At 53.6% G+C, this 22,654-nt stretch overlaps 1 protein-coding gene across 2 annotated transcripts in view; it reads right to left on the bottom strand.

Annotated features, from left to right (window-relative positions):
- Positions 1 to 5,412: 5,412 nt before the first annotated feature.
- Positions 5,413 to 22,654, bottom strand: part of VIPR2 (vasoactive intestinal peptide receptor 2) — a 57,949-nt gene continuing 40,707 nt past the window's right edge. Inside the window, exons 6-13 of one of the 2 annotated variants that reach the window (XM_024132097.2) lie at positions 17,654 to 17,795; positions 13,069 to 13,219; positions 12,361 to 12,421; positions 11,441 to 11,510; positions 10,690 to 10,781; positions 7,311 to 7,440; positions 7,192 to 7,233; positions 5,413 to 6,199 (exon numbers count right to left, since the gene is read on the bottom strand). In XM_024132097.2, coding sequence (XP_023987865.1) covers positions 6,026 to 6,199; positions 7,192 to 7,233; positions 7,311 to 7,440; positions 10,690 to 10,781; positions 11,441 to 11,510; positions 12,361 to 12,421; positions 13,069 to 13,219; positions 17,654 to 17,795 — 862 coding nt within the window. In that variant the 3' untranslated portion in view covers positions 5,413 to 6,025. Of the gene's footprint in view, positions 6,200 to 7,191; positions 7,234 to 7,310; positions 7,441 to 10,162; positions 10,554 to 10,689; positions 10,782 to 11,440; positions 11,511 to 12,360; positions 12,422 to 13,068; positions 13,220 to 17,653; positions 17,796 to 22,654 lie in introns of those variants that run through there. The other variant, XM_024132105.3, reaches the window with a different exon arrangement.

Genomic DNA, 22,654 nt, shown 5'->3' with positions numbered 1-22,654 from the left:
TCATAATACAATACAACTCATATCGTATAGAATAAGAAGCTCCTCGTGGGGAGATGGAGTTCCTGCCACCAGGAGAAGTCGGGACTGGCTGGCACTTATTTAGCTCTCACTGGCATCAGCTGGCTCTAGGGCGTCCACAGTGGATACAGTCTGTCCCCACAGACGTCATGAGGCTGCGAGGGGGCTCGGGGTCCCGACTGCTGGCCCACCCACGCCCGGGCTGCGGCTCGGAGGCACACGAGCACAGCGGTCCTTGTCCCGTGTGGGAGGAGCCAGAGCGCGCCCCTCACGTGCCTGTCGGGGAGAGCTCCCTAAGTTGGCCCCTTGCTGGTCAGCTGGAGGGAGGTGGGCCTGGGGGAGGTCCCCGGATGGCAGGAGGGAGTGGCCTTGGGCACCTGCCCTATCCCGGCTCCTCTGAGAGCCAAGGGCCAGAACGGGGCTGCCGGGGGGCAAAGGCCGACCCCTCGTGGTGGCCTGGATCCCTGCACCATCCAGAGGGGGCGTAGAGGGGGCTGAGGCTTGGGTGAATCCCAGCCCATTGGGAACTCTGCTCAGATGAAGTCATAGTCAAACCGCCACTGGGACGCCATTCACTCTTCTGGTATATTTTGCAAACAAGCATCCTTTCAACTTGCTCTTAAACGTTATTTAGAACACATTCTCGGAGATGCTTCCCCAGCCCCGGGTGGGCACACGGCGACACGAGGAGGTCACCTGCCCTCTCGCTCTGGGGGGCGCCTGGCTCAGGGTCGCCCTGCGCTTCCGAGGGAGAAAGTTGCCCCCGGACCCGGGACGGAGCAGGCGCCGTGGGGAGCTTCCTCCTTGCCTGGTCACCCTCTTGACTGCCCGCCATGGTGCCGCCTTCAGGATCAGTGGGGGGGGCACGTGACCCCTCCCAGCACCCCTCTCGCTGACCCAGGTTCAGTTACTGGGCAGCCTTGAGTGTCGCCGGCAGGACAGGCCGGGCTTGGTCTTGCTCTCGCTGGTCTGGTGGACAAGCTGCCCACTGGTCTCCACGGGGGCCTCATCAGTGTGGGGACAGGGCCGGGGGGCGAGAGCAGGGATGGGAGGGCCCTGGAAGCAGGCGGGACGCAGGTGGAGGCGCTGGGGGGATTTAGGGGAACCTGCTCCCGCGCGCCCTCTCCTCCCCCGCTCCTGTTCTGCAGGGAAGATGGCTGAAGCCCAGATTATTCAAGAAGTTTGCCCGAAGCCACAGAGGAGGGTGACATCCTGCATCCCGAGCCCTGGCATTTCTGGAGCAGCTGGGACGTCGTAGAGGCGGGTTGGCAGAGGCCACTCACACCATCTGATTTCGGATCTGTCCGAAGGTGCCCCCGCACAGACTCTGAAGACGCTCAAGCCCCCCTCACTTGCCTTTCTCATTCCCTGCTGAGTTTTTGCCCTGGGCGGGGCCCGGGGACCAGAGCGAGGGGCTGGGCACACAGGGGGACTGGTGCTTTATGGGTAACCCACCTGAAACAAAGCCTAGGCAGCTTGCAGTGACCAGCATGGCGCGGCCCGCGGGCTGCTGAGGGCAGGGCTGCGCTGGGCCAGCTCGGCCCGTTTACCCCCTGGCCTCAGCCAAGGGCGCCGCCTCCCGGGCTGTGGCTTCCCTCTGCCGTTGCAAGGCTGTGGCCAGGCCGGCGAGGCTGGGAGCCAAGGCCCGGGGCGGCATGGGGCCACATGGGAATGGGGGTCGGTGCCGTCACCGGCAGTCTGCTTTGACCCCTGCTCCAAGCGCTGCAAGGGCACGGGCCAGCAGGTGAACGCCAGGAGAGGCGGCCCCAGGAAGCGCTTTCCAACTGCCTGGCTGGTGGACACAGAGCGGACACCCGGTCGTGGTTCTTGAGTGCCGAGCCTGGCCCCGGCCTCGCAGATTTTCTCAGCAGTGGCCACTTGGGCACAGGGTGTGGGGCTGCTGAGCCCTCACAGCCTTGTGTTCGGGCCACAGCTGTCCCCACCCGCCACCTCTCCTTCCTGTGGGCTTGAAGCCCCTCACCGCCTCTGCCCTGCACTCTGACCCTTCTGTCCCCTCCTGAGCGCTCGGCGTTGCTGTCCGCAAAGCCTTGCGCGGTCTCACGGCCAGATGGACAAATGGGGGGATGGAGAAGGAGACACAATGCAGACCAGATGCGGTCGAGGACCGTGAGCCACAGCGAAGTCCACGAAGGTAATTTAAGTAACTTGGGTCCTTCTCTACTTTCTGTACAAGCGGGCGCCTGGTGGGTTCGGTAACTCCCGAGCTCCCTTGCCCTCCAGCCCTGCTCTGTGCACGGACATGCCGTCTGCGGCGCTGCTCTGTTAAGTTGCCCCATCGCCCCCCCCACCACTCCGAGAGTAAACCCTCTCCACCTGCCTCCTCTTCCTTCAGCTTCTCCATCCCCGGGCCCTAAGCCTGTCTGACAAGGAGGGACTCTTCGGGGGGAGGGAAGCCAGCCAAAACCCTTTCCAAAGTCCCCGGGCAGGCGGCCGGGGCTGCTTCCGGAAACGCCTCGTCCAGCATTCATGAGTGTGTTTCATGCGTGCACCGAGACCGGGACTAAACTTACAGAGTTGGGGCTCCTACAGAGCCAAGAACAGATGGTACTTGGGTTTTCACAGCAGGCTGACAGGTTTGGGAGAACACATGTGCCCATGCATGTGAAAGTCTGCAGAGTGATGAGTCACCTTATGACGGGGTTTTATTATATTGTGTGCCTTTAAATCTGAATGAATTGTAATTATTTTTGTTATGACTTGAAAATCACAAATTTTGCATATTCTAGATTCATGATTATAATGATTAAAACCAGGAAAGCTTGTGTTTTTCAGGTGTATTGAGTTTACTTGCTGCTTCTTATACTTTGCTATCTATAGCATTCAGCATGTAAGGATTTGTAAAGTCCTGAATCTCCAAGAGAGAGATTGGTGCTACTTGGCCTCATTATTTTGTAATTATATTCCAATAGTTTATTTCCCCCTGTTGGTTCTCCAGTGTCAGGGGTTGAATATAAGTAGCTTTAACCAAGATCCCAGTGACAGCTCTGGGGTCATTGTTGGCACTGAGGCCTGCTATCCAGGGCTCAGTCCGGGATGCCCCTGGGCAGGGGTAGGTGGGACTGCTGTCACGAGTGAGGGGGCCACCCACCGCCTCTGCCTGCTCCACTTTCCTCATTAAACCTTTAGAGAAGATAATGGAAGTGACAGGCCCTTTTCTCTCCATCTTCCAAAGAACACTCTTCGGTATAAACGATGCCCTAAATCCTTTGTGACGTCCCCAAGCTAAGCAGGGCCTCTTACGGGGCCCGGTGGTCGGCGATGCAATCAGATGGCGATGACACACCGCCCATGACCTCTGCTGAGTCTTGTCCCCATTTCCACGAATAAGGAAGTTAATCTGTAAACTCTCAGCGGGACCTGCATTCAGGTGGGGCGGCCGGCTGGAGGAGCAGGGGCCTGGCTACCTGACGTCTACGTCAGTGGGTCAGGCTGAGGCTCAGAACTAAAGTGAAAGCTTTCTGTGAAGAAGAGACACTCGCTGTCCCCAAGACTAAAGACAGCAGATTGGGGCGAAGAGAGATGGGAACCCCAGTGATGCTGGTGTCCACCGCAGCTTGGTGAGAGGGGCGCTGAGGCCACCTCTTCCAGGGCCGTACCCGCCCAGAGCCAAATGCGCAGGCCCGGAACCCATTCCCACGTCTGGGACGTTCTGTGGGGATGCTCCAGCACGTGCAGAAGCGCTCAACAGGAAGTGTGGAATAAGCCAAGCGCATCCGTGCCATGGAACATCACGCAGCTGTTACAGGTAAAGCACATCTGTGTGCAGACAGGCAAGATCCACACGGCCTGTCTTAACTAAAAAAGCAAGTTGCAGAAACTTCTATACAATATGACCTACTTTCCGCGAAGAAAAAGAAGAAAGAGCGGCAGGGAGGGAGGGAGAGAGGTTTGCATAGACGTAGAGGAAACTATTGGGAACAAGGTCATTCACTCTTGATATTTACTTCTCAAGCAGTAAGAGCCAGATGGAGGATGAAATTCAGAGCTTTTTCACTTTCTGGGTAATATCTGGATATAATATCTGAGGTTTGGTAACTCCTCTGTAAAATTTCTCTAACCTAAAAACCTGAAAAAAAGCACCATTGAAAAAACGCCATTCTTGCTAAGAAAGGAAGGTGCTCGTTATTTCCATCTATAGCGCGGCTCCTGGGCACATGCCCGTTCCGACATCACGTATTCACTTCCCTTCCTTGCGAATGCAACGCATTCCTACCTTAAGCAAATTCTCATGAAGCTCTTTCCACCAGTGGACAGCTGACAGCGTACCATCACCTGGCGCCTGGGGCTCTCAGAAACTCACCAGAGGCTGGTCGGTCCGCTCATTTCTAAGTCGGCTTCTGGAGAATTTGACTTTCAGCAGTGTGCGGTATTCCTCTTGGAATGAAGCAGTTTCGTTGAACATGGAGTTTATTAGAAATAGATTTTATCTGTCTGTGGCACTAATGCAGTTAGGGGTTAGCTCCCAGAAGGCACACACACATACGTGCACATACGCGAGTACGCATGGGCTCAGCCCTGGCCCTAGTTAGCAGGTTCTCAGGTTCTGTGGAGCTGTGGGGGTGGGTGTGTTGGGAGCCGCAGGTGCCCCCCACCCTGGCAGGGCTGCTGGGCGCCCCGTGCACCACCCCCACCGCTGACCGGATGCTGTAAGGAGCACGTCCAGGCAGGCGGTGTGAGTGCCCTGGGGAAGGTGGCTGCTTCCAAAGGCCACAAGCCGCCACGTCCCCCCCCTTCCCACCCCGTATGCCATCCAGGCTCCGCTTTAGACACGGGAAGATTTCCTCCGAAAGTCCTCAGTTTGAGGTCCTGGGGCCTCAGGATTTGCTGGTCAGAGTCACCCAGCGAACAGACATGAAATGGGTTTTACTCAAGCGGTCACACGTGGCGGCTTGGGGACATTCCACACACGTTTACAACATTTTATTTGGTCACCCCCTCCTCTGCTGACAGGGCGTGATATTCACTCTCCCCTCTGCTGTCAGGCCAGACGGCCCAGTTCCAGGCTCACGGCCTTGGCTCCCGGCAGCTGACGGACGTCCAGGTGCATATCTAGCGCCCGCGCTCCGCCGATGGCCCCGGGCACCCTGGGAGTTGGCTCTTCAGTCGGTCGTGCAGATCTGGCCGCAGCAAATCGTCTGAGCTGGGGAGCCGGTTGCCGGGGGCTCCAGGTGGATGCTGCTGCCACTCTTTGACCAGGCTCCTCTCCCAGGGCGCCTGGGTGCACACCCCAGAGGGACGCTGCGGGGCGACGGCCTCGTGGCGCCCAGCCCCCGCCCCCGGACGTCCAGCCCGCCTCCTCAGCCCGGCCCTGCCTGCCAGGCCCCGCTCCCCGGAGCCAGTCATCCGATCGCTGGCACTTGAGCTCAGGTCTGTGATGCCTCAGGACGAAGACTGTGGCCTCATTGTTAGAGGGGACCAGTATCATAAAGGGGTTGGAGAACTGAGTGCAGCGGCAGAGAAAGAAGAGCCTGGATGGCGGTGTGAGCAGGGCTGGGGCAGGCGGGGCCCAGCTGGGCTTGCGGGAGGGTTCCACGGAAGCCCTCAGCGGGCGCCTGTGTGTCCTGCACACAAGGGGCTGCCCAGTGGGACCTGGGGGCTGAGGCCGGCGATGCAGGTCATGCAGAGGAAGGGTGACCACGTCACTCAGGGCCAGCATCCCAGCTCAGGCCTGTGCCCCCTGAGAACAGGCACTGAGATCAGAAAATCCCCCGTTTTCTTCCACAGTCGCTGGACCCAAGTCCTGGGCTACTGCCACCTTGATCTTTCCTGGTCTCTTTGCAAATGGGTCTGTCTGCACGGCCAAACAACATAAAGAACAAAACTACCTAAATGCCGGGGTGTAACAATCGTTAGATTTAAACCCCGGGTGGTTACAAGGTAAGCCGGTTCCACGGGTGGGATAAGCCAAGCCCAGCTCCAGTGGGTCCGAGCTGATTCACCCCAGGCACTCCTGGCTGGGGGCTCGGGCTGCGGTGTGGTGGCACCTCTAGATGAGCGAGGTCTCCGTCTGCAGGAAGGACAGGGCGCGAGAGCCGCGGGGGACCTGCAGGGTGCCCTCTGAGCCGTTCCTCGAGATGGACCAGCTGTGCAGCCTGCAGTCCCGGCCGGAGGGCCGGCTGGGGCACAGAGTCCGCCACATCCTCCTCAGTTCGCTCTGCACCTGGGGCGGGGGCGAGAGCAGGCGGGGCTCAGGCGGTCGGGCAAGCTGGAACCGAGACCCCAGCTTCCCCCTAGAGCGAATGCCCGTGAATGAACGCTTCCCCTTCGCCCTTTTCTGGGCGTGGAGGGTGTGATATCCATGGGCGCGGGCGGGGGCAGACGGGCCCGGGAATGAAGAGGCGGAGAAGGATGCGGGACCAGACGAGGGACCAAGAGAAAGGTGGTCAGACTACGGAGCCCAAGGCTTCAATCCAGAGGCAGCGGCTGCTACACCCAGAACCCGAGGGGGCTAATTCGGCTCTCCAGCAAAGACCTCCCGCGGAAGCCGGGGCCCCAGCGCTTTGCGCGGCAGCCCTGGCTCTGCTCCCCGGCTCCCGGTGGGCGGGGGTGTCAGCGGGCTCCGGAAGGAACGAGGGGAGGGGCGTGCAGGAGCCGCTCAGACGACACGGGACAGGGAAGCACGAGCACGCAGCAGGCGCCGGCTCGGCCTGGGGAGGCCGCGCCGGGATGTCCCGGGGAGCAGAGAGGGCTGGACACAGCCGGGGTGGGGCCCGGGCCAGCGATGGACGGAGGGAACCCCGAGGAGCGCGCGGGGCGACAAGGAAGACGCGCGAGGCGCCGGGCGTGCCGCTGGAGAGGCAGCCGCCGCCCAGGTGAGGCGAGGGTACGGGGCAGCGGCAGAGGCAAAGCAACGGGCGGGCGGGGCTTGCCTGGGGCGGGGCTTGCCTGGGGGGCGGGGCTGGCCTGGGAGGCGGGGCTGGTCGGGGAGGCGGGGCTGGCCGGGAGCTCGCAGTGGGACAGGCTCTGGGACGGTGCGGGTCGGCGGGCGGCCGAGGTGCGCGGGAAAACGGAGCCGAGCGCCGCGGGCGCCGGGCAACGGCACTGACCCCACAGCAGGGCGGGGGCGGGCCCTCCCCAGGGTGTTCAGGGGCGTTTCAGGGACTCCCTCACAAGCCGAGAACCTGTGCTTCCAGAGGAGGTCAAAGGACTTACTTCACTGTTCAGAAAGCAGTAGAGGACCGCCACCACCAGGCCCTGCAGGCGAGAAGGGCGGTGGGTCAGAGCTCCCTCACGCCACCCCTCCCCGGGACGCCCAGCCCCTTCCCCCGCACCTGGAAGGATCCGATGCACAGTTCGAACAGTATCTGGTACTTGGAGGAGATCCCGATGGGGAACACGGCGAACACCATGTAGTGGACTCCGAAGAGAGGGACGAGCAGCAGGGTGGACTTGGTGAGCCTCCTGCACCAAAGAGAGGCCTGAGCTCCCGAGGTGGCCCGCTGGGCACTTGCTGGCCAGCCCAGGGGCCCCTAACTTTAATACCGCCCCACCGCGTCACGGACAGAGTGTGCAAACGCGACGATGACCGCCACTTTGCCTCATAAAGCAGCAAAGCTCTTACAAGAAATCCTGACGAGTTTGCCAAGGAGGACATTTGTTTGAGCAGGTCTGACGGCCCCGTGTGCCACTGGTTTTAATAGCAGAGACCCACCCCCAGCCTTTGGAGGATGGGGGCAAGTTTTACTTTCAGATGAAAAGAGCGGACGCAGTCGGGGTGGCCCCCCGGCACAAGCGTGACAGAAAGTGTTCCCGCAGACGCGGCTGTTTCTAGGTCCTGGCAGGCGACCCTGCTCTGGAGCGCACAGCCTGAGGAATCGGGGAACCCAGACCAGATCTAATTTCTCTGCCTATCAAAGAGCTCTTACCCTCCCTAATCAAAGAGCAGATTTTCTTCTCACTGCATTGGTGTTGAAAATAAAATAGCTGACCTCAGTCCTCCCCCGACCCCCGCCCCGCCTTCGAAGCCCCTCGGCTCCCTGAGCAGGTACAGGTCACATTCTTTTAAGTCAGGGCTTCTCAGGCCCCACCTGCACCAGAACCACCTGGAGGTCATGTTAAAACGCAGACCTGAGAATTTGCTCTTCTATCAGGTGCCCAGAGATGCTGAGGCTGCTGTCTGGAACCCCACTTTGAGGACCACTTCTATAAGCCACTTCTGACTCTCACGGCTGCACATGAGAATCCTCTGCGGGGCTTTTCAACCTCTTCAAGTCCAGGCTGCCCCTCATGCAATTAAATCAGGTCTCTGCAGGTGGCCCAGCATCTTCCCAGGTGACTCGACCTGGCCATATTTGATGTAGCAAGCCCAACATGTTCTGAGGATCAGGAGCCTTGGGACCACCAGGGGGCCGGTCAGGAACGCAAGGGCTGGGGCCCAAGTGGTACGTGTGCATGTCCAGGCCCCTGGGTGACCCCAGCAACCAGCAGCCGCTCCAACGACCCGCCTCATCCTGGCAACTCTGAGCTGTGGGAACTGAGGCGGGAGGGGCCTCCGTGCTCCTCCCGCACCTCCTCTGCTTGCTGGACCCCAGCGCACACTTGGAAAAAAGTCACCATTTTCTTTACATGTTTTTGAGGCACTGTGGCATTTACAACAAGAAGATTTCCTCTGTACTGGGCGATCTGCACAAACTCGGGACCCCAGCCACTCTGCACCAGGTGTGAGCACGCCCTGGGTCTTGGTGGGCAGGGAGGGCCTCACTGACCACCCAGCCGCCGTCACGTGCAGCTTTGAACATTTGACTTTGTAACACCCACGGTGCACTTGCTGCCTTCACCACCTCGGGTCTCTGTCAGCCCAGTGAGTGAAGGCTGGGATTCTGCAGGGAGCTGCCCTTTAGTTAAATGTTAGCGAGAACCTGCCTGGATTCTCATTATTATTATTATTTTTTTTTTTTTTGCGGTACGCGGGCCTCTCACTGTTGTGGCCTCTCCCGTTGCGAAGCACAGGCTCCGGACACACAGGCTCAGCGGCCATGGCTCACGGGCCCAGCCGCTCTGTGGCACGTGGGATCCTCCCGGACCGGGGCACGAACCCGTGTCCCCTGCATCAGCAGGCAGACTCTCAACCACTGCGCCACCAGGGAAGCCCTGGATTCTCATTATTGATCCATCTGGAATTTGCTGTTGTGCTAGTCTCTAGAAAAGGGATTTAGAAGCTGGACCCCTGGGGCCCTGTGCCTGGAGATCTGCCACTACTGTTATGAGACAGATACACAGAAAAGATGTGCTCTGCCTTTTTGTTATCCCGGAAAAAGAACAGATTCTATCATCCCCACTTTATTTTGTTTCCAAAATAAAAGCATGCATCTCTAAGATCCACTTAGGAACACTCCCAGAGAGCCCAAAGGAAAGGTCAGTGTGGCCCTGAATAAGACGTGCAGAAACTGAAAGTTCAGTTTGAAGGGCAGCCTGAGCTGCAGGCATGGGGTGAGTCCAGGAACCAGCCCGGCTTCTCACCTGAGCAGTAAAAATGCTACTTGGAAGGTTTGGCTGAAACCACTTTATCCTTTGTGGTCTGACGTGGAACCCTATCTCTAGGCCTGACCTCGAATGTGGGCTGGGCAGAGACTGTCACACCTCAGGGCACAGTTATATGTATATGTTTACCAAACTCTATTGCAACACTTACTGGTGCCAGCCACTAAATGTCTTTTGAATATTAACTCTATCAATCCTTATAACCTTGTGACAATTATTATTATTATTTCCACTTCACAGGTGAGGAAACCGAGGCAGAGTAGTGCAGTTACCTCCCCCAGGCCTCCAGCTGGTACATAACCCAGCATTGGGCTGCTGACCACAGGGCATGCCACCTGTCTGTCTCCCCAGGTCCACCCTGCTGTCTAAAGGAGGGGAGGGAAGGAGACAGCTGACGGGGGGCCCACCCTGCAGGGGCAGTCAGGTAACCCGCCCAGGGTCATGCAGCTTCTGCAGCTGCAATTCCAACCCCGATCTGCCTGAACCCAAGGCTCCTATCAGCTGGACCAACCACTCCACACTAAACTAGCTTTATTTTATACTCGAGTTGTGGGCTTTATCTTTTCTTTATAAATTCTTGATAGAAATTTATATGACCTTCAAGTTCCTTTACAGAGTTCTCAGATCCTTATTAATTAGCTGGATGATTGTGAGTGATTTACTTAACTTCTGTGCCCTTTCCCATGAGGGAGATGATTGTAACCATCTTCATGTTATCATTCAGGCAACAAACATCAGTTGAGTTATTATTAAGTACAAGGCCCGACATGAGGTGTCCCCTGGACCCTGTGGTCTGACGGGGAAGAAAGAATTAAATATAAAATACAAACAACGTGTGGCCAAGGAGAAAGAAGTCGGATTACAAAACAGGAGAGTGGGCAGAACACTTCAATAAGCAGCTCTCTAGAGGACATCCACGCTGGAATGAAGGAGAGGAACACAGCTTGAATAATTGCCATGGCAACGCTGGCCCTTGGACAAGACAGTCCATCTCCGGGGGTCCCTGTAAAGTGGCCAAGAGCACACTCCCGCGACTAAAAGAGAAAAGCTGGGGTCATTTGCAGGGTCCTCGCCCCCCAGTTTTTCTGCTCTCCACACATATACTCAAAGTTTCCAGGCTGCCTGAGGTTGGTGAGGGTGGCTCAGAGCTGGATCTAAACGAATACTCACTTGTACTGTGACTGGTCATTGCCGCCGACATCTGGGGATGTCAACTTCTGCAGTAAAATTCGTATAATACTAACAAAAAGGATGAAATTGACCTGCACAGAAAAGAGAGGACACGTTTGCTTGTGAAGTCCCCCTGCAAGGGAGGTGGTGTGGCCGGGGGTGGGGGTGGGGGTGGGGTGGGGCTCAGCCCCGCCCTAAACGGGGCTCCAGGCGCCGCTGTTTTAGAAGCACCAGGGCCCCGCCCCCCGGTTCTGCTCTTCCCCGCTCCGCCCCCCTGAGTCACAGCCAGTGTCTCTCTGCTGCATCGCATACGTTCCGACCCCCCCCCGGTTCTGCTCCTTCTTCCCCGCTCCGCCCCCCTGAGTCACAGCCAGTGTCTCTCTGCTGCATCGCATACGTTCCGACCCCAGGCTGCGGCAGCTGAGTTGAGAAAATTAATTTTGAGACATGAAATCCGCAAGTGGAAATCCAGTTCTGCCCTAAGGCCGCACACCTGGGGGACCTGACTGTGACCTCTCCCACCCCGAGGTTCCCCGGGAGGACTGTCTCTTTCTCGCCCTCCGTCCGCTTCACTGAGACTTCGTCCTGAAGGTGGGCCAGGCCCACCGTGCCAGAGCTCAGCCTCAGGGTCCTTGTCTCAGAAGACCTAGCAGAACGGGCCCTTTATATTTACTACCAGACAGTGGGCTCGCTCTCTGCCCAAGTGTGCGACCCGGCAGGCAACTCACGCTTCAATACAGAAATGACTTACTATAATAGAAATTAAAATTGGTGTTCGTATAACCCACCAGGGAACACTGTGGTCATTGGTATCCCAGCAACTGTTGAAAAGAGAGAAGGAGAATCACGTCACCACCAATTCCATCTACAAACCAGGCACAGGAGGATAAGCACATCGCAGACTCACCCTTTACACGGGGTTACCAAACAAAGCGCCCCCCGACCGTGAGCCACGCGCTCTCTCCAGCAGCGAGCTGGGGTGGGCGGCTTGTAAAATGCCTCCGGCTCACTCCCGTTACCCACACCCCTTCCCAGCAGGGGCAGAGACCCACGCTCGTCCTGGATCCTAGCTGGTTCTGACAGCAGGACGTGGAGTCCTTGGAACCCAGCGTACGCTGTCTAGACCCACGGCCCTGGCTGCCCCTGCAGGCGCCTGTGGCGTGTGAGTGGGCCTGACTGAGGCCTGGAGAACTGCCCCAAGTGCCAGGGACAGAAACACACCAGATCAACTGGGACTTTGTGAGCTCCCAGCTCTGGGTGGCTTGTTACTGGCAGCGGACAACTGGTAGACCCTGGGGTCCTGAGTGAGGCACAGCAACGGTGGTAGGAGCTCTTGGTGCCTGAGTCTGGGCCCTGGTCCAACCGCACTACCTCAGAGAGCTGTGCCCCAGCTGGCCGTCTCAACCCGGCCTCCTCGCTGGGCTGGCTGCTCCGTCTCTGCCTGGCTGACCCCAGCCTCAGCTCCGCTGCCAGGCCCAGCTCAGCCCCACCTGTCCCTGGCTCTTCTCCAAGCACTCCAACCCGTGTTCCTCCCCATGAAGTTCAATGTCCTCCCCATCGGTGTCCAAAGGCTGCCTCTGACCAGATACGAAGCTTCTCTCTGGTTTCCCAAGACCAGTGAGGCCAGGACCGCAGTGTGGCTCGATCTCTCTTTACAGGCGTAGCACTCACCCTGTGTCTTCCAGTGAGAGCCTGGCCGCAGTCCACGCGCCTGTGCAGACGGTGGGGGTGCCTGCAGAAAGACGCCTGGTGAGCACAAGCCCGCGCTGGTCACTTGGACCAGCCCAGCAGGGGCACACGTGGGAGCTTTTGTTAGCCTGACGGTCAAGGACAGGGCTTTCTGATGAAAAGGTCAAGTGGAAGCTCTTCATAAATACATACAGGCTTACGCTCATGCCTTACTAAGCAGTGAAGGTAACTGAGTATGTGTTTGAAGGCTTCACGGTCCTGAGATGCGTCTCTGTGTTTCTGGGTGTCGGTATCAACGTGCTGGAGAGGCTGTGTTCAGACCTGGCAAAGACCTGAAGGGGAGTCCCTCGCTGTGAAGGTGGGGGTCCCGCAGCTGAGGCAGAGCCCTGCTGGTGGGCACGGTAGTGGGACCTCACGATGGACGGTCTCCCTGCCCCTCCTCCTCCCAGGCCCCTGCCTTCTCACTTGCCCACCTTCAGGGTTCGCCCCAGGAATGGGAGTCAGAGCAGTTTTAAATCAGGTCCTGGTTCCCAGAAATACTACGCTGTTGGCTCTAGAAAAGCTCTTCCTACAGGGGTGGCACAGCACTTTTCTGAGCTGAAAGCATCTGCATTTATAGGTCAGAGAGGACAGGAATCAGGAACCTGGTGGGTTTGGGGGTGGCAGTGGGCTGTCGGGGGGAGTCCTTACCCCATCCAATCAGGAGATAGGCCACAAAGCGCCGGCTGGGGTTGAAGATGGCCACCAGGAGGGTGTGGAGGTACAGCCCCTCCACCAGGAGCCAGTAGAAGTTGGCCATGATGCAGTACTGGAAGAAGACCAGGCTCAGCTTGCAGCCCACCTGGATGCCACAGACAGAGTGAGAGAGCACACTGCGCTTGGATGAGGACTTCCAGGGCAGGCAGCCGGCTCCAGGTCCCAACGCGAGCCCGTGCTGCACGAGGCGCGTGGATACCCAACACAGAGGTGCTGCCTGGAGATGTGTGCCTGTTCAGGTGAGGCCCTGGAACCCGCCGGAGGGTAGCATGGGGCCCAGGCAGATGCACACAGTGTCCCTGAGGGTGACATGTAACTTTGGGAGTGACCACGTGGGGCCTGGCACGCTTGGCTGACCTCCCTCTCCTTCCTGCATCGCCCTCTCCTCCCTGCATCACCCTCTCCTCGCTGCATCGCCCTCTCCTCTCTGCATCGCCCTCTCCTCCTGCATCGCCCTCTCCTCCTGCATCGCCCTCTCCTCCTGCATCGCCCTCTCCTGCATCGCCCTCTCCTCGCTGCATCGCTCTCCTCCCTGCATCGCTCTCCTCCCTGCATCGCCCTCTCCTCGCTGCATCGCTCTCTCCTCCCTGCATCGCCCTCTCCTCCTGCTGACCCCTCTCCTCGCTGCATTGCCCTCTCCTCCTGCATCGCCCTCCTCGCTGCATCGCCCTCTCCTCCAGCATCGCCCTCTCCTCCTGCATCGCCCTCTCCTCGCTGCATCGCCCTCTCCTCCTGCATCGCCCTCTCCTCCTGCATCGCCCTCTCCTCCCTGCATCCTACCCTCCACTCACTTCCACTTTTCCTCCTCTGTTCTTCCTCACTGTGCACTCTTAACAAAAGATGAAAAAATAAAGGAACAAACAAGAGAAACTCACCAAATAAATTATTTCCCCAGGAGTTTTGAAAGGGAAAAATTATGTATTACATAAAATAAATGCATTTTTAATCTCTCAGACCTTCATATAACCTATCAGGTATTTCCACGTCATGAGCAAACATGAAATTGAGGCTTTAAATCACTGAGCTTATATAAGTGAGCTGAAAAAAAGAACAGTACTTTTATTTCTATTCTTCTTCCATATCTTTGCAGCCGCCTCCCCTAATATGTGTATGTGGATGGATGGGATGGATGTACTTCCGTATATGTGGACATACTCACACACGTGTATGGGGTGCACAGAGTTGCAGGAAATGCACGGCAGCCTTTCAAGCTGGTTCCCCGGGGCTGTGAGGAGCTTTGGCTCACAGCGGCTCCACCCTCTCCAGGACGCTCCACCCCCTTACCTCGCACCAGGTCTCTCTTGCCTAAGTGGAGTGTGGTTCCGTCTCTTTCTAAGGTGGTTACGGTTTACTGATGCTGAGGGCGGGGAGGGGGTCTGCATGTGGAGGCAGCCCGCTGGACATCGGGGCTGGGCCGCCGTAAATGGAAAGACGCACATGACAACACTGCTGTGGGGACAGGAGAAGCAACCCAAGACCTCGTTGGAACAGTGACAGAGGCGTGTGCTGGGTGTCGAGGAGGAAGAGCTCCACACCCACAGGTGGAGGGAATCTGGCGAGCCCTGCTGGCCGGCGCGGGAGGGCACGTCTGCACACGCAGCACCCGTGGCACCTCCGCCTTTGGAAAGCTGTCTAGCACTATTTGTTGCAATTTAAACACACGTGCCCTTTGGTCCCTCCTGTCTCTCTCCAGACCCACCTGACTGAGGTGAGAGCGCTCGTGCATGAAGATACACGTACACTGACGCTCGTGGGGACAGGAAATACGAAAACAGGGTGTGCCTGTTATTGGTGGGACGGTCGCACAGATTATGTCACACCTGCACGCTAGATTCAAAGCAGACCCTGAGACACCGCTAGACTCAGAGGATTTCCAAGATATCCTGTTGGAGGAGGAAAGAGGACACAGTGTGTTTAAGATGATTCCAATACCATTTTCTTGATAAAATGTTTAAAACGCCATGTCTGCATTTCTTTCCTGTTGCTCATCCACCTTCAACACACTCTGAGGACAGGAGGTTTGGGGGGTTGACGGGCTGTCGGCTGACCTCGTCTTCTTTAGCGTGGAGAGGCCGATGGCCATGCGGCCGGGACAGTGCCCCGCACAGACCCCAGCAGGGTCTCAGCCAGCCCCGTCCCCTGTCTCGAAGCCTCCATCACTGCTCACGGCCAGATGTCCAGGGGGCCGATCTCCGTTGTCCACGGGGGTCCTGAAGGTCAGCTTCAGGTGGCCCTCTGGTCGCTCATTTTCTCTAGACTGGAGCACAGTTTCCACAGATTTAGATGAAACCCAGACCAACAAGTGCAGAGAATGAGGCGCCCACACATGTGTGGGCTGGCCTTGGTGGGGACGGAGGCAGGGGTTCTGTCTCCTGGTCCACGTTTTGATCCAATAAAGACACTGGCTTCTTTGAGGCCCAACTCCTTGAAAAGGACGAGAAAACAGCACCTCCCACCAGGGTTGTCAAAGGCAAAATCAGGTGTCACACCTGGAAATAAGTGTCCTCTCAGGCTCTACGGGGACAGATGGCATTTCCCTAGAGTGCTGGGGAGACTTACAGCATCTGTAGGTGCTGGGCAAGAGCAAGTCAACAGGATACGGGCCTTGTTGCCTCTGTGGGTCTGATGCCTGGAGCCCTCAGTGCGCAGCGAGCGGCGGAGGTGATGGCCGTGGTGATGCCCACGTGTGCAGTCTCACTTGTCCTGTGTCCACAGCTGCTCCACACTCGAGGACATGGGCTCCCCCAGCACCACGCAAAGCCCCTTCCTTTGAAGCCGTCTTTCCAGGGACGGAGCCAAACTCGTGATGGGACAGAGCCTGAAGGGTATGTGTGTGCCTGGGTCTGTGCACCTGTGTCTCCGTGTGAGCGTACGTATGCCTGTGTGTTTCTGCACGCCTGCGTACCTCTGTATGCATGTGTTCTGCGTGTGTGTGCACTTGTGCACCTGTGTGTGTTGATGGGCTCTTCGCACTTCTCCTTCTCCTACCCCTCTGCCATATTCTGACCCGGGCCGTGGGCCATGGCAGCTCAGTGGGCCCAGGACTCTCTGCAATGTGCAGACCCCCAGCCCAGCCTCCAGCCCTTGTCTCTGGCTCTCCGCCTGCCCCCAACCCACCCGGGACAGCAAGCAGCAGCCTGGTCAGCATTCAGCTTTGGGCCAGGTGCATCCCTGTTTAGATGCTTCAGCCTCACTGCAGAGCCCAGGGCCTCCAAGTTTACCCCTAGGCAGGTGGGACTCAGGGCAGGGACACCCAGGTCCCTGTTTCTCCCCATCCTTCAGCCAGATCCTCCGTCTACACAGCAGGAGAAAGTTGAGAGCACTGCTCCAGGTCAAGGGCCTGCTGTCTGTGGGTCCGTCAGGGTTACTACCTCCTTTAATGAAGAGCTAAGTAAGGAGGGCTGCTTCGAGCAGAGCTTTGAGACACACAGAGACGGGACCGAAGGCTCCTCAGCGGGAGGACAGCCAGGCACCCCTGCTCCAGGCCTGCGGGTGCACCCCCAGCTGTGCAGTGGAGGCTCGATCTAGGGACGAGAGCCCAGGGGCCGCACTTCCACCTGCGGCTGAGACTTGCCAGGTGGAGGATCTTGTTGCTAATTTATTATATTCAGTCCACATGCCTCCTGGTCAAGATTATCCCAGGAGTATATTGCTATTTATTGCACCTGCAGACCTAAGAAGCAGCTGAGGTTCTTCGGTGTGATAAAAGCTTTACTACGTTAAAACGACATTGACTCAAATCTGCTCCGTCCAGAGCAACGGTGCCAGCACATGAATCCATCCGCTTGGGATGCGGGCGGAGAACAGCATTCCGGCTAGTGTGGAAGAGCTGTGACCAGGACTAGTTGATGGGTAGAACCCAGGTGGAGGGTGCGACTGGGTGTCAGAAGACTGGGTAGAAGGACATGACCTCAGAGGAGCTCAATATAAATGCACTAAACTGAACTACGCCCAAAGGCCCACTAATGTCCACCACAAGCCAAGCCTGCACTGTAGAAACTAACAGTTAGGTGATCCATCCTCGTGCAAAGAGCTGCGCCCGCGGGTCACGGGCACGCACTGCGCTCCCAGCAGGTGCTGCGGGGACGCACTCACCGCGCAGGTGATTTCCACCCAGCAGTCGGGGGAAGCATCTACGGCTCAGAATCCCGGACATTTGCGGAGGAAACGGCGTCGTGCGTGCCCACCCGTGCCGGGGTCGTCCGGCTCGAGCTGCCGCTGGTGCTTCGGGGCAGCGGCCTCATGGGAGGCCGGCTCTGCCTGGGGTCAGCACTCCGGCCGTGGCCTCCCACCGGGCAGTGCCCACGTGCCCACCTTGTGTCTCTGGCCACCGTGGGCCTGCTCCGAGCTCAGGCCCGCTCCCGCGCCCTGACGGGGACCACCGGCTCTGGGACTTCTTCCCGATGCCAAGTGGGTCTGGAGCAAAGGGATGGGCGGTGGGGAAGGAGGTCGGTGGGGCTGGAGTTCACACAGGCACTCGCCCGCCATGAGATGACCCCGCCCACAGGGACAGCCTTACCCAGGAGGACGGCTGGTCGGGGCAGTGCAGAGTCCCTGAGCTGGAGTACAGAACGTCGTCCTTGACCAACACCGAGATGGCTCGCAGGATGAAGGAGAGGAACAGGTTCAGGTGGATGTAGTTCCTGGTGCAATGCAGCTTCCTGCGGAGCGGGGAGGCGGTGGTGGGAGGGGAGAGGGTGATGGGGGAGGGGGAGGAGATAGATAATCAAACACTGATTTGGGCCACACTTTCATAGTTGCCTGTGTGGCTTTAAGCTTAAGGCTTCTTTTTTATGGAAGTTAATCATTTATTTAACTATTCCTTATTGTACATTTAAGATGTTTACAGCTTTGCATTATGATAAATATTTTTGTGCATAAACCTTTTCCCTTATTTCTGACTTAGCTCCTTAGATCAGAGTCCTAGAAACAGGATTTCAGCATAAAAGTATAAAGCAAAGCCGTGCTGCGTCGAGCCTGCAGTGGCATGCCCCCACTTCACAGATGTGCAGACCACCCATCTTTGCAGCAAATTTCCTGCAAGACCCACATCAAAGGACCTGGCTCTGAACTTAATTTTATGTGATATTTTGCTTCTCTAAAAAATGCTCAGAACATTTTGTTTATAGTTAATTTACAACACTTAAATTCTGCTTTGGAGAAGACTTAATTGGATATTTGCTTGAACTCTGACTTTTAATTGTTTGGAGTCTTAAAGAAACAAGCTGTTCCACACAGATGCACTTCCAACATTGTTAAACATAACTCTTTAGGTTTAAGTAAAGTTTAAAAATTTTGAAGAACATTAAAAAATGTATACTAGGGCTTCCCTGGTGGCGCAGTGGTTGGGAGTCCGCCTGCCGATGCAGGGGACGCGGGTTCGCGCCCCGGTCCGGGAAGATCCCACGTGCCGCGGAGCGGCTGGGCCCGTGAGCCATGGCCGCTGAGCCTGCGCGTCCGGAGCCTGTGCTCCGCGGCGGGAGAGGCCACAGCAGTGAGAGGCCCGCGTACCCGCAAGAAAAAAAAAAAGAAGTATACTAAAATAGACTTCCACCTGTGGCTACGAAGAGAAGCTTATCTGACTTCCCTCCCACTAGGGGGTCAATGTGATTTAAAAAGTTATCTACGGGCTTTGGAGAGCAGCGGAAGAAGCTAGGACTCGAAGGACAGGGCGCTGGTGAGGAGGGAGGCACTGAGGCTCTTTGGGCACCCATCTCCTCTTGTCTCCTGGGCTGTTGGTTAACCCATGTCTCAGGGCACAGCAGCCAATTAGAGAGCAGGGGCCCAGAGCTTATAACATCGTCACTGGATGGAATGGACAACAAAGGAAGTTAAAGTCTTTCAAGTTAACAGACTCCAGGAGCAATGATTCTGGAGAACAGGAAAACACAGCGAGCCCAAAATTCAGCAGGCAGTTATCTACTGAGGTTTTCCTTTCCTTTTTCCATTTCCTAAGGTGTTCATGTGTTGGATGAGTAGAAAGATTCCCAGGTTTTCATCTGAAACCCCTAAAAGGCTATGACATAGGAATAATGACAAACCAGCCTTCACAGAGCCTGAAATACGGCCTCAAGTCAACTCAATCCCTGCCTGGCTCAGGCTGGTCTGCCCATCTTGCTAGAAAAATTAAATCCTCTCTGTAGTAAGAGATCATCTAAAGTCTCTACAATTTAATTATATGTAATTTCAATAAATTAATAAGTATGCTATAAACAGTACCAAGTGATCAAATACAGTTAAAAAGGAAAAAAAACAAAAACAAAAATAAACAGAGAATAGAAGGAGATCCAGACACTGGCATTTTAAGACATGGACTGTAAAATTACTCTGATTAATATAGCCAAGAAAATTGGTGAAGATATGGAGAACGTTATTAGAGGATGGAATTAATTGTAAAAATGAAATGGAAAATTGAAAACTTAAAAAATAACCCTGAAATTAAGAATTAAATAGCTGGCTCTAACATTAGATTAGACACTGTAAATCAGAGTATTATAAGTTGGAAAATAGATTAGTAGAATATGTCTAGACAAAAGTAGAGAGAAACAAAATAATGTAAAATATAAAGAAATAGGAAATATATGGGAAATGATGAAAATGTTAAACATACGTGAAAATAGTTTCAGAAGGAGAGGAGAGAGAATAAGGTAGAAGCAGTATTTGAAGAGATACTAGCCAAGAATTTTTGAAATTGATAAAATACAATAACAGATTAAAGAAATTCCACTAACTCCAAGAAGGAGGATTACAAAGAAAACCACACTAAAGCCCATGATAGTATAACTGCTAAAAACCAAAGACAAAGAAAAAAATCTTCAAAGCACCCAGAGAAAGACTCATCCTTCAGTGGAATAATGGTGAGACTGGCAGCTGACTTTTTCAAAAGAACTAATGATGTACATCTTTAATGTGAGGAAAGAAAATAACTGCCAACAAAGAATTCAATACTCTCAAAAATATCCTCCAAAAATGAAGGCAGGGCTTCCCTGGTGGCGCAGTGGTTGCGCGTCCGCCTGCCGATGCAGGGGAACCGGGTTCGTGCCCTGGTCTGGGAGGATCCCACATGCCGCGGAGCGGCTGGGCCCGAATTCAATACTCTCAAAAATATCCGCCAAAAATGAAGACAAAATTAAGATGATTTCAGACAATTAAAAATCATAAGAATTCACTCCTGGGAGGCCTGTGCTGAAGGAGGCACTAAAGGGAGATCTTCAGGCAGGAGGAAAATGATCCTGGATGGAAACATGAAAATTTAAGAAGGAATGAAGAGCACCAGGACAGACAGACAGACAGGCAACTGTAAATAAACACTGACTTCCAAACAACAATAGTAATCATGCCTTGTGGTACTTATAAAATGCTGTGAAGTCTTGAGCTGACTGGGAAGCAATAAAAATAGTAACTGGAGGTTAACACCTATGAGACAAGGATGCATGTTGTTAATATGGGGTGAAAACCAGAAGAAGAATAATAGAATATATAACTAACAATCTGAAAGGGGAAAATTGGAATAATAAAAATACTTGACAATTTAAAAAGAAACAGGAAGTGAGTACAGGAGCAATGAAGCAGCTGAGACAATTGAAAGCAAAGAGATAGAAGACGGATTGAAACTCCAAGTTGTCAGTAACTAGTCTAAATGTGAGTATAAAATACTGTATGTAAAAATAAAAATAGACTGGAAATAAAAAGCAAATCTCAATTAAATGGAGCTTGTAAAAAAAAATAAATGGAGCTTGTAAAACACTCAAATTAAATATAAAACAGGGAAGTTCAAAGTAAAAGCACAGAAAATATATCTTGCAAATATCAAATGAAAGAAAGCTAATATAACTACATTAATATAAAAGTAGATTTTTTTAAAGTCAAGGGACATTACTAAACATGGACAGTTTAATAGGAAAATAAAACATTAAATGGGTATGCCCCTAATAACATAACCTTAAAATATATAAAGCAAACAGTGAAAGAAATAAAAGAAGAAATAGACAAGTCCACAATTATAGTTGGAAATTTTAATACATGTCTGTCAGTAACTGATAGAACAAGTAGTTAAAACAAATAGTAAAATTTAGAATATTTAAATAACATGATTGACAAAATTATGTAAATGACGTATGTAGCATACAAGCCAATAAATGTGGAAATTATATTGTCTTCAAATGAAAGTGAAACTTTTACTAAAATAGAACACATTCTGAGTCATAAATCAAGTCTCAACAAATTTCAGAGGATTTAACTCATGTGGTATGCTCTCCGATTACCATGAATTAAGCCAGATTACCATGAATTACGCCACAATCCAACTTGTTACTAATTTTCTATTCAGCTTAGAAATTAACCTATAGTCTTCTATAGCCTAAGAGTTCAAAAATAATAAAAAAAAGAGTTTAGAAAAATTAGAACTCAATGATAATGGAAAACACATATTTAAACTTAAAAGATGGAACTAAAGCAGGTCTGAGAGGGAAATGTGTAGGTATAAATAAATGCATTTTAAACAAAGGAAGGCTGAACATATACCTAAATTAAGAAGCTAGAAAAAGCATACCAAATCGAAAACAGAGAACACAGAAGGAAGGAAACAATAAAGATAAGAGCACAAGTCAGTAAATTAATAAATAAGCATACAGGAGAGAAAATTAAAGTCAAAAGTTGGTTCTTGGAAAACACTGATAAAACTGATAAAGCTTTATACAGTAAGATTCATCAAGATACAAAGAAGGAAAATAAAAATTACCAGTACCAGGAATGAAAAAGGAGATATAAGTATAGCTCTTACATACATGAAAAATATAATAAGAGATACAGAAATGTAGATGAAATGAATAGATTCCTTGAAAAATACAACTTATAACTAACATAGGAGAAACAGAGAATCTGAATTGTCATATGTCTGTTTTAAAAACTTGAACCTAAAAAGAAAGCCTTCCCACATGACAACTCTCTGCCCAGATGGCTTCACTGGTGAATTCCACAAACGCTACGGAAGAAACAGCACCTAATCTAACCCACACTATTCCACAGAATAGGAAAGGGGGGCACTTTCTTATTCACCTATGGACCAGCGCAACTGTCATATCAAAGCCTATCTTACCAGAAAGGAAAATTATATCAAATTCATGAATGTAGACACAAAAATCCTCAACAAGACATTCGTAAACTAAACCCAGTTATATAGTAAAAGGATAATATATCACAACCAACTAGGGTTAATTTTAGGAATGAAAGGTAGATTTAATATCAGAAAATCTACCTATGTATTTTTTCACATTAAATGAACAAATGATAAAAACCATCTGCTCATCTCAATATACGCAGAAAAATCATCATAAATTCAGCACCCATCCATGATTAAAAACTCAGAAAACTGGGAATTGAAAGGAATGCTCTTAATCTGGTAAAAAGTATCTTCAAAGTATCTGCAGCAAACGTCACGCTTACAAGTGAAATATTGAGAACTTTCACTCTGAGCTCAAAAATAAGAAAAGGTGGTCCTCTATCATCACTTCTATTCATA

This window comes from Physeter macrocephalus, chromosome 5, assembly GCF_002837175.3.
Source record: "Physeter macrocephalus isolate SW-GA chromosome 5, ASM283717v5, whole genome shotgun sequence".
Taxonomy (NCBI): Eukaryota; Metazoa; Chordata; class Mammalia; order Artiodactyla; family Physeteridae; genus Physeter; species Physeter macrocephalus.
This window is presented reverse-complemented; position numbering and strand designations above follow the sequence as displayed.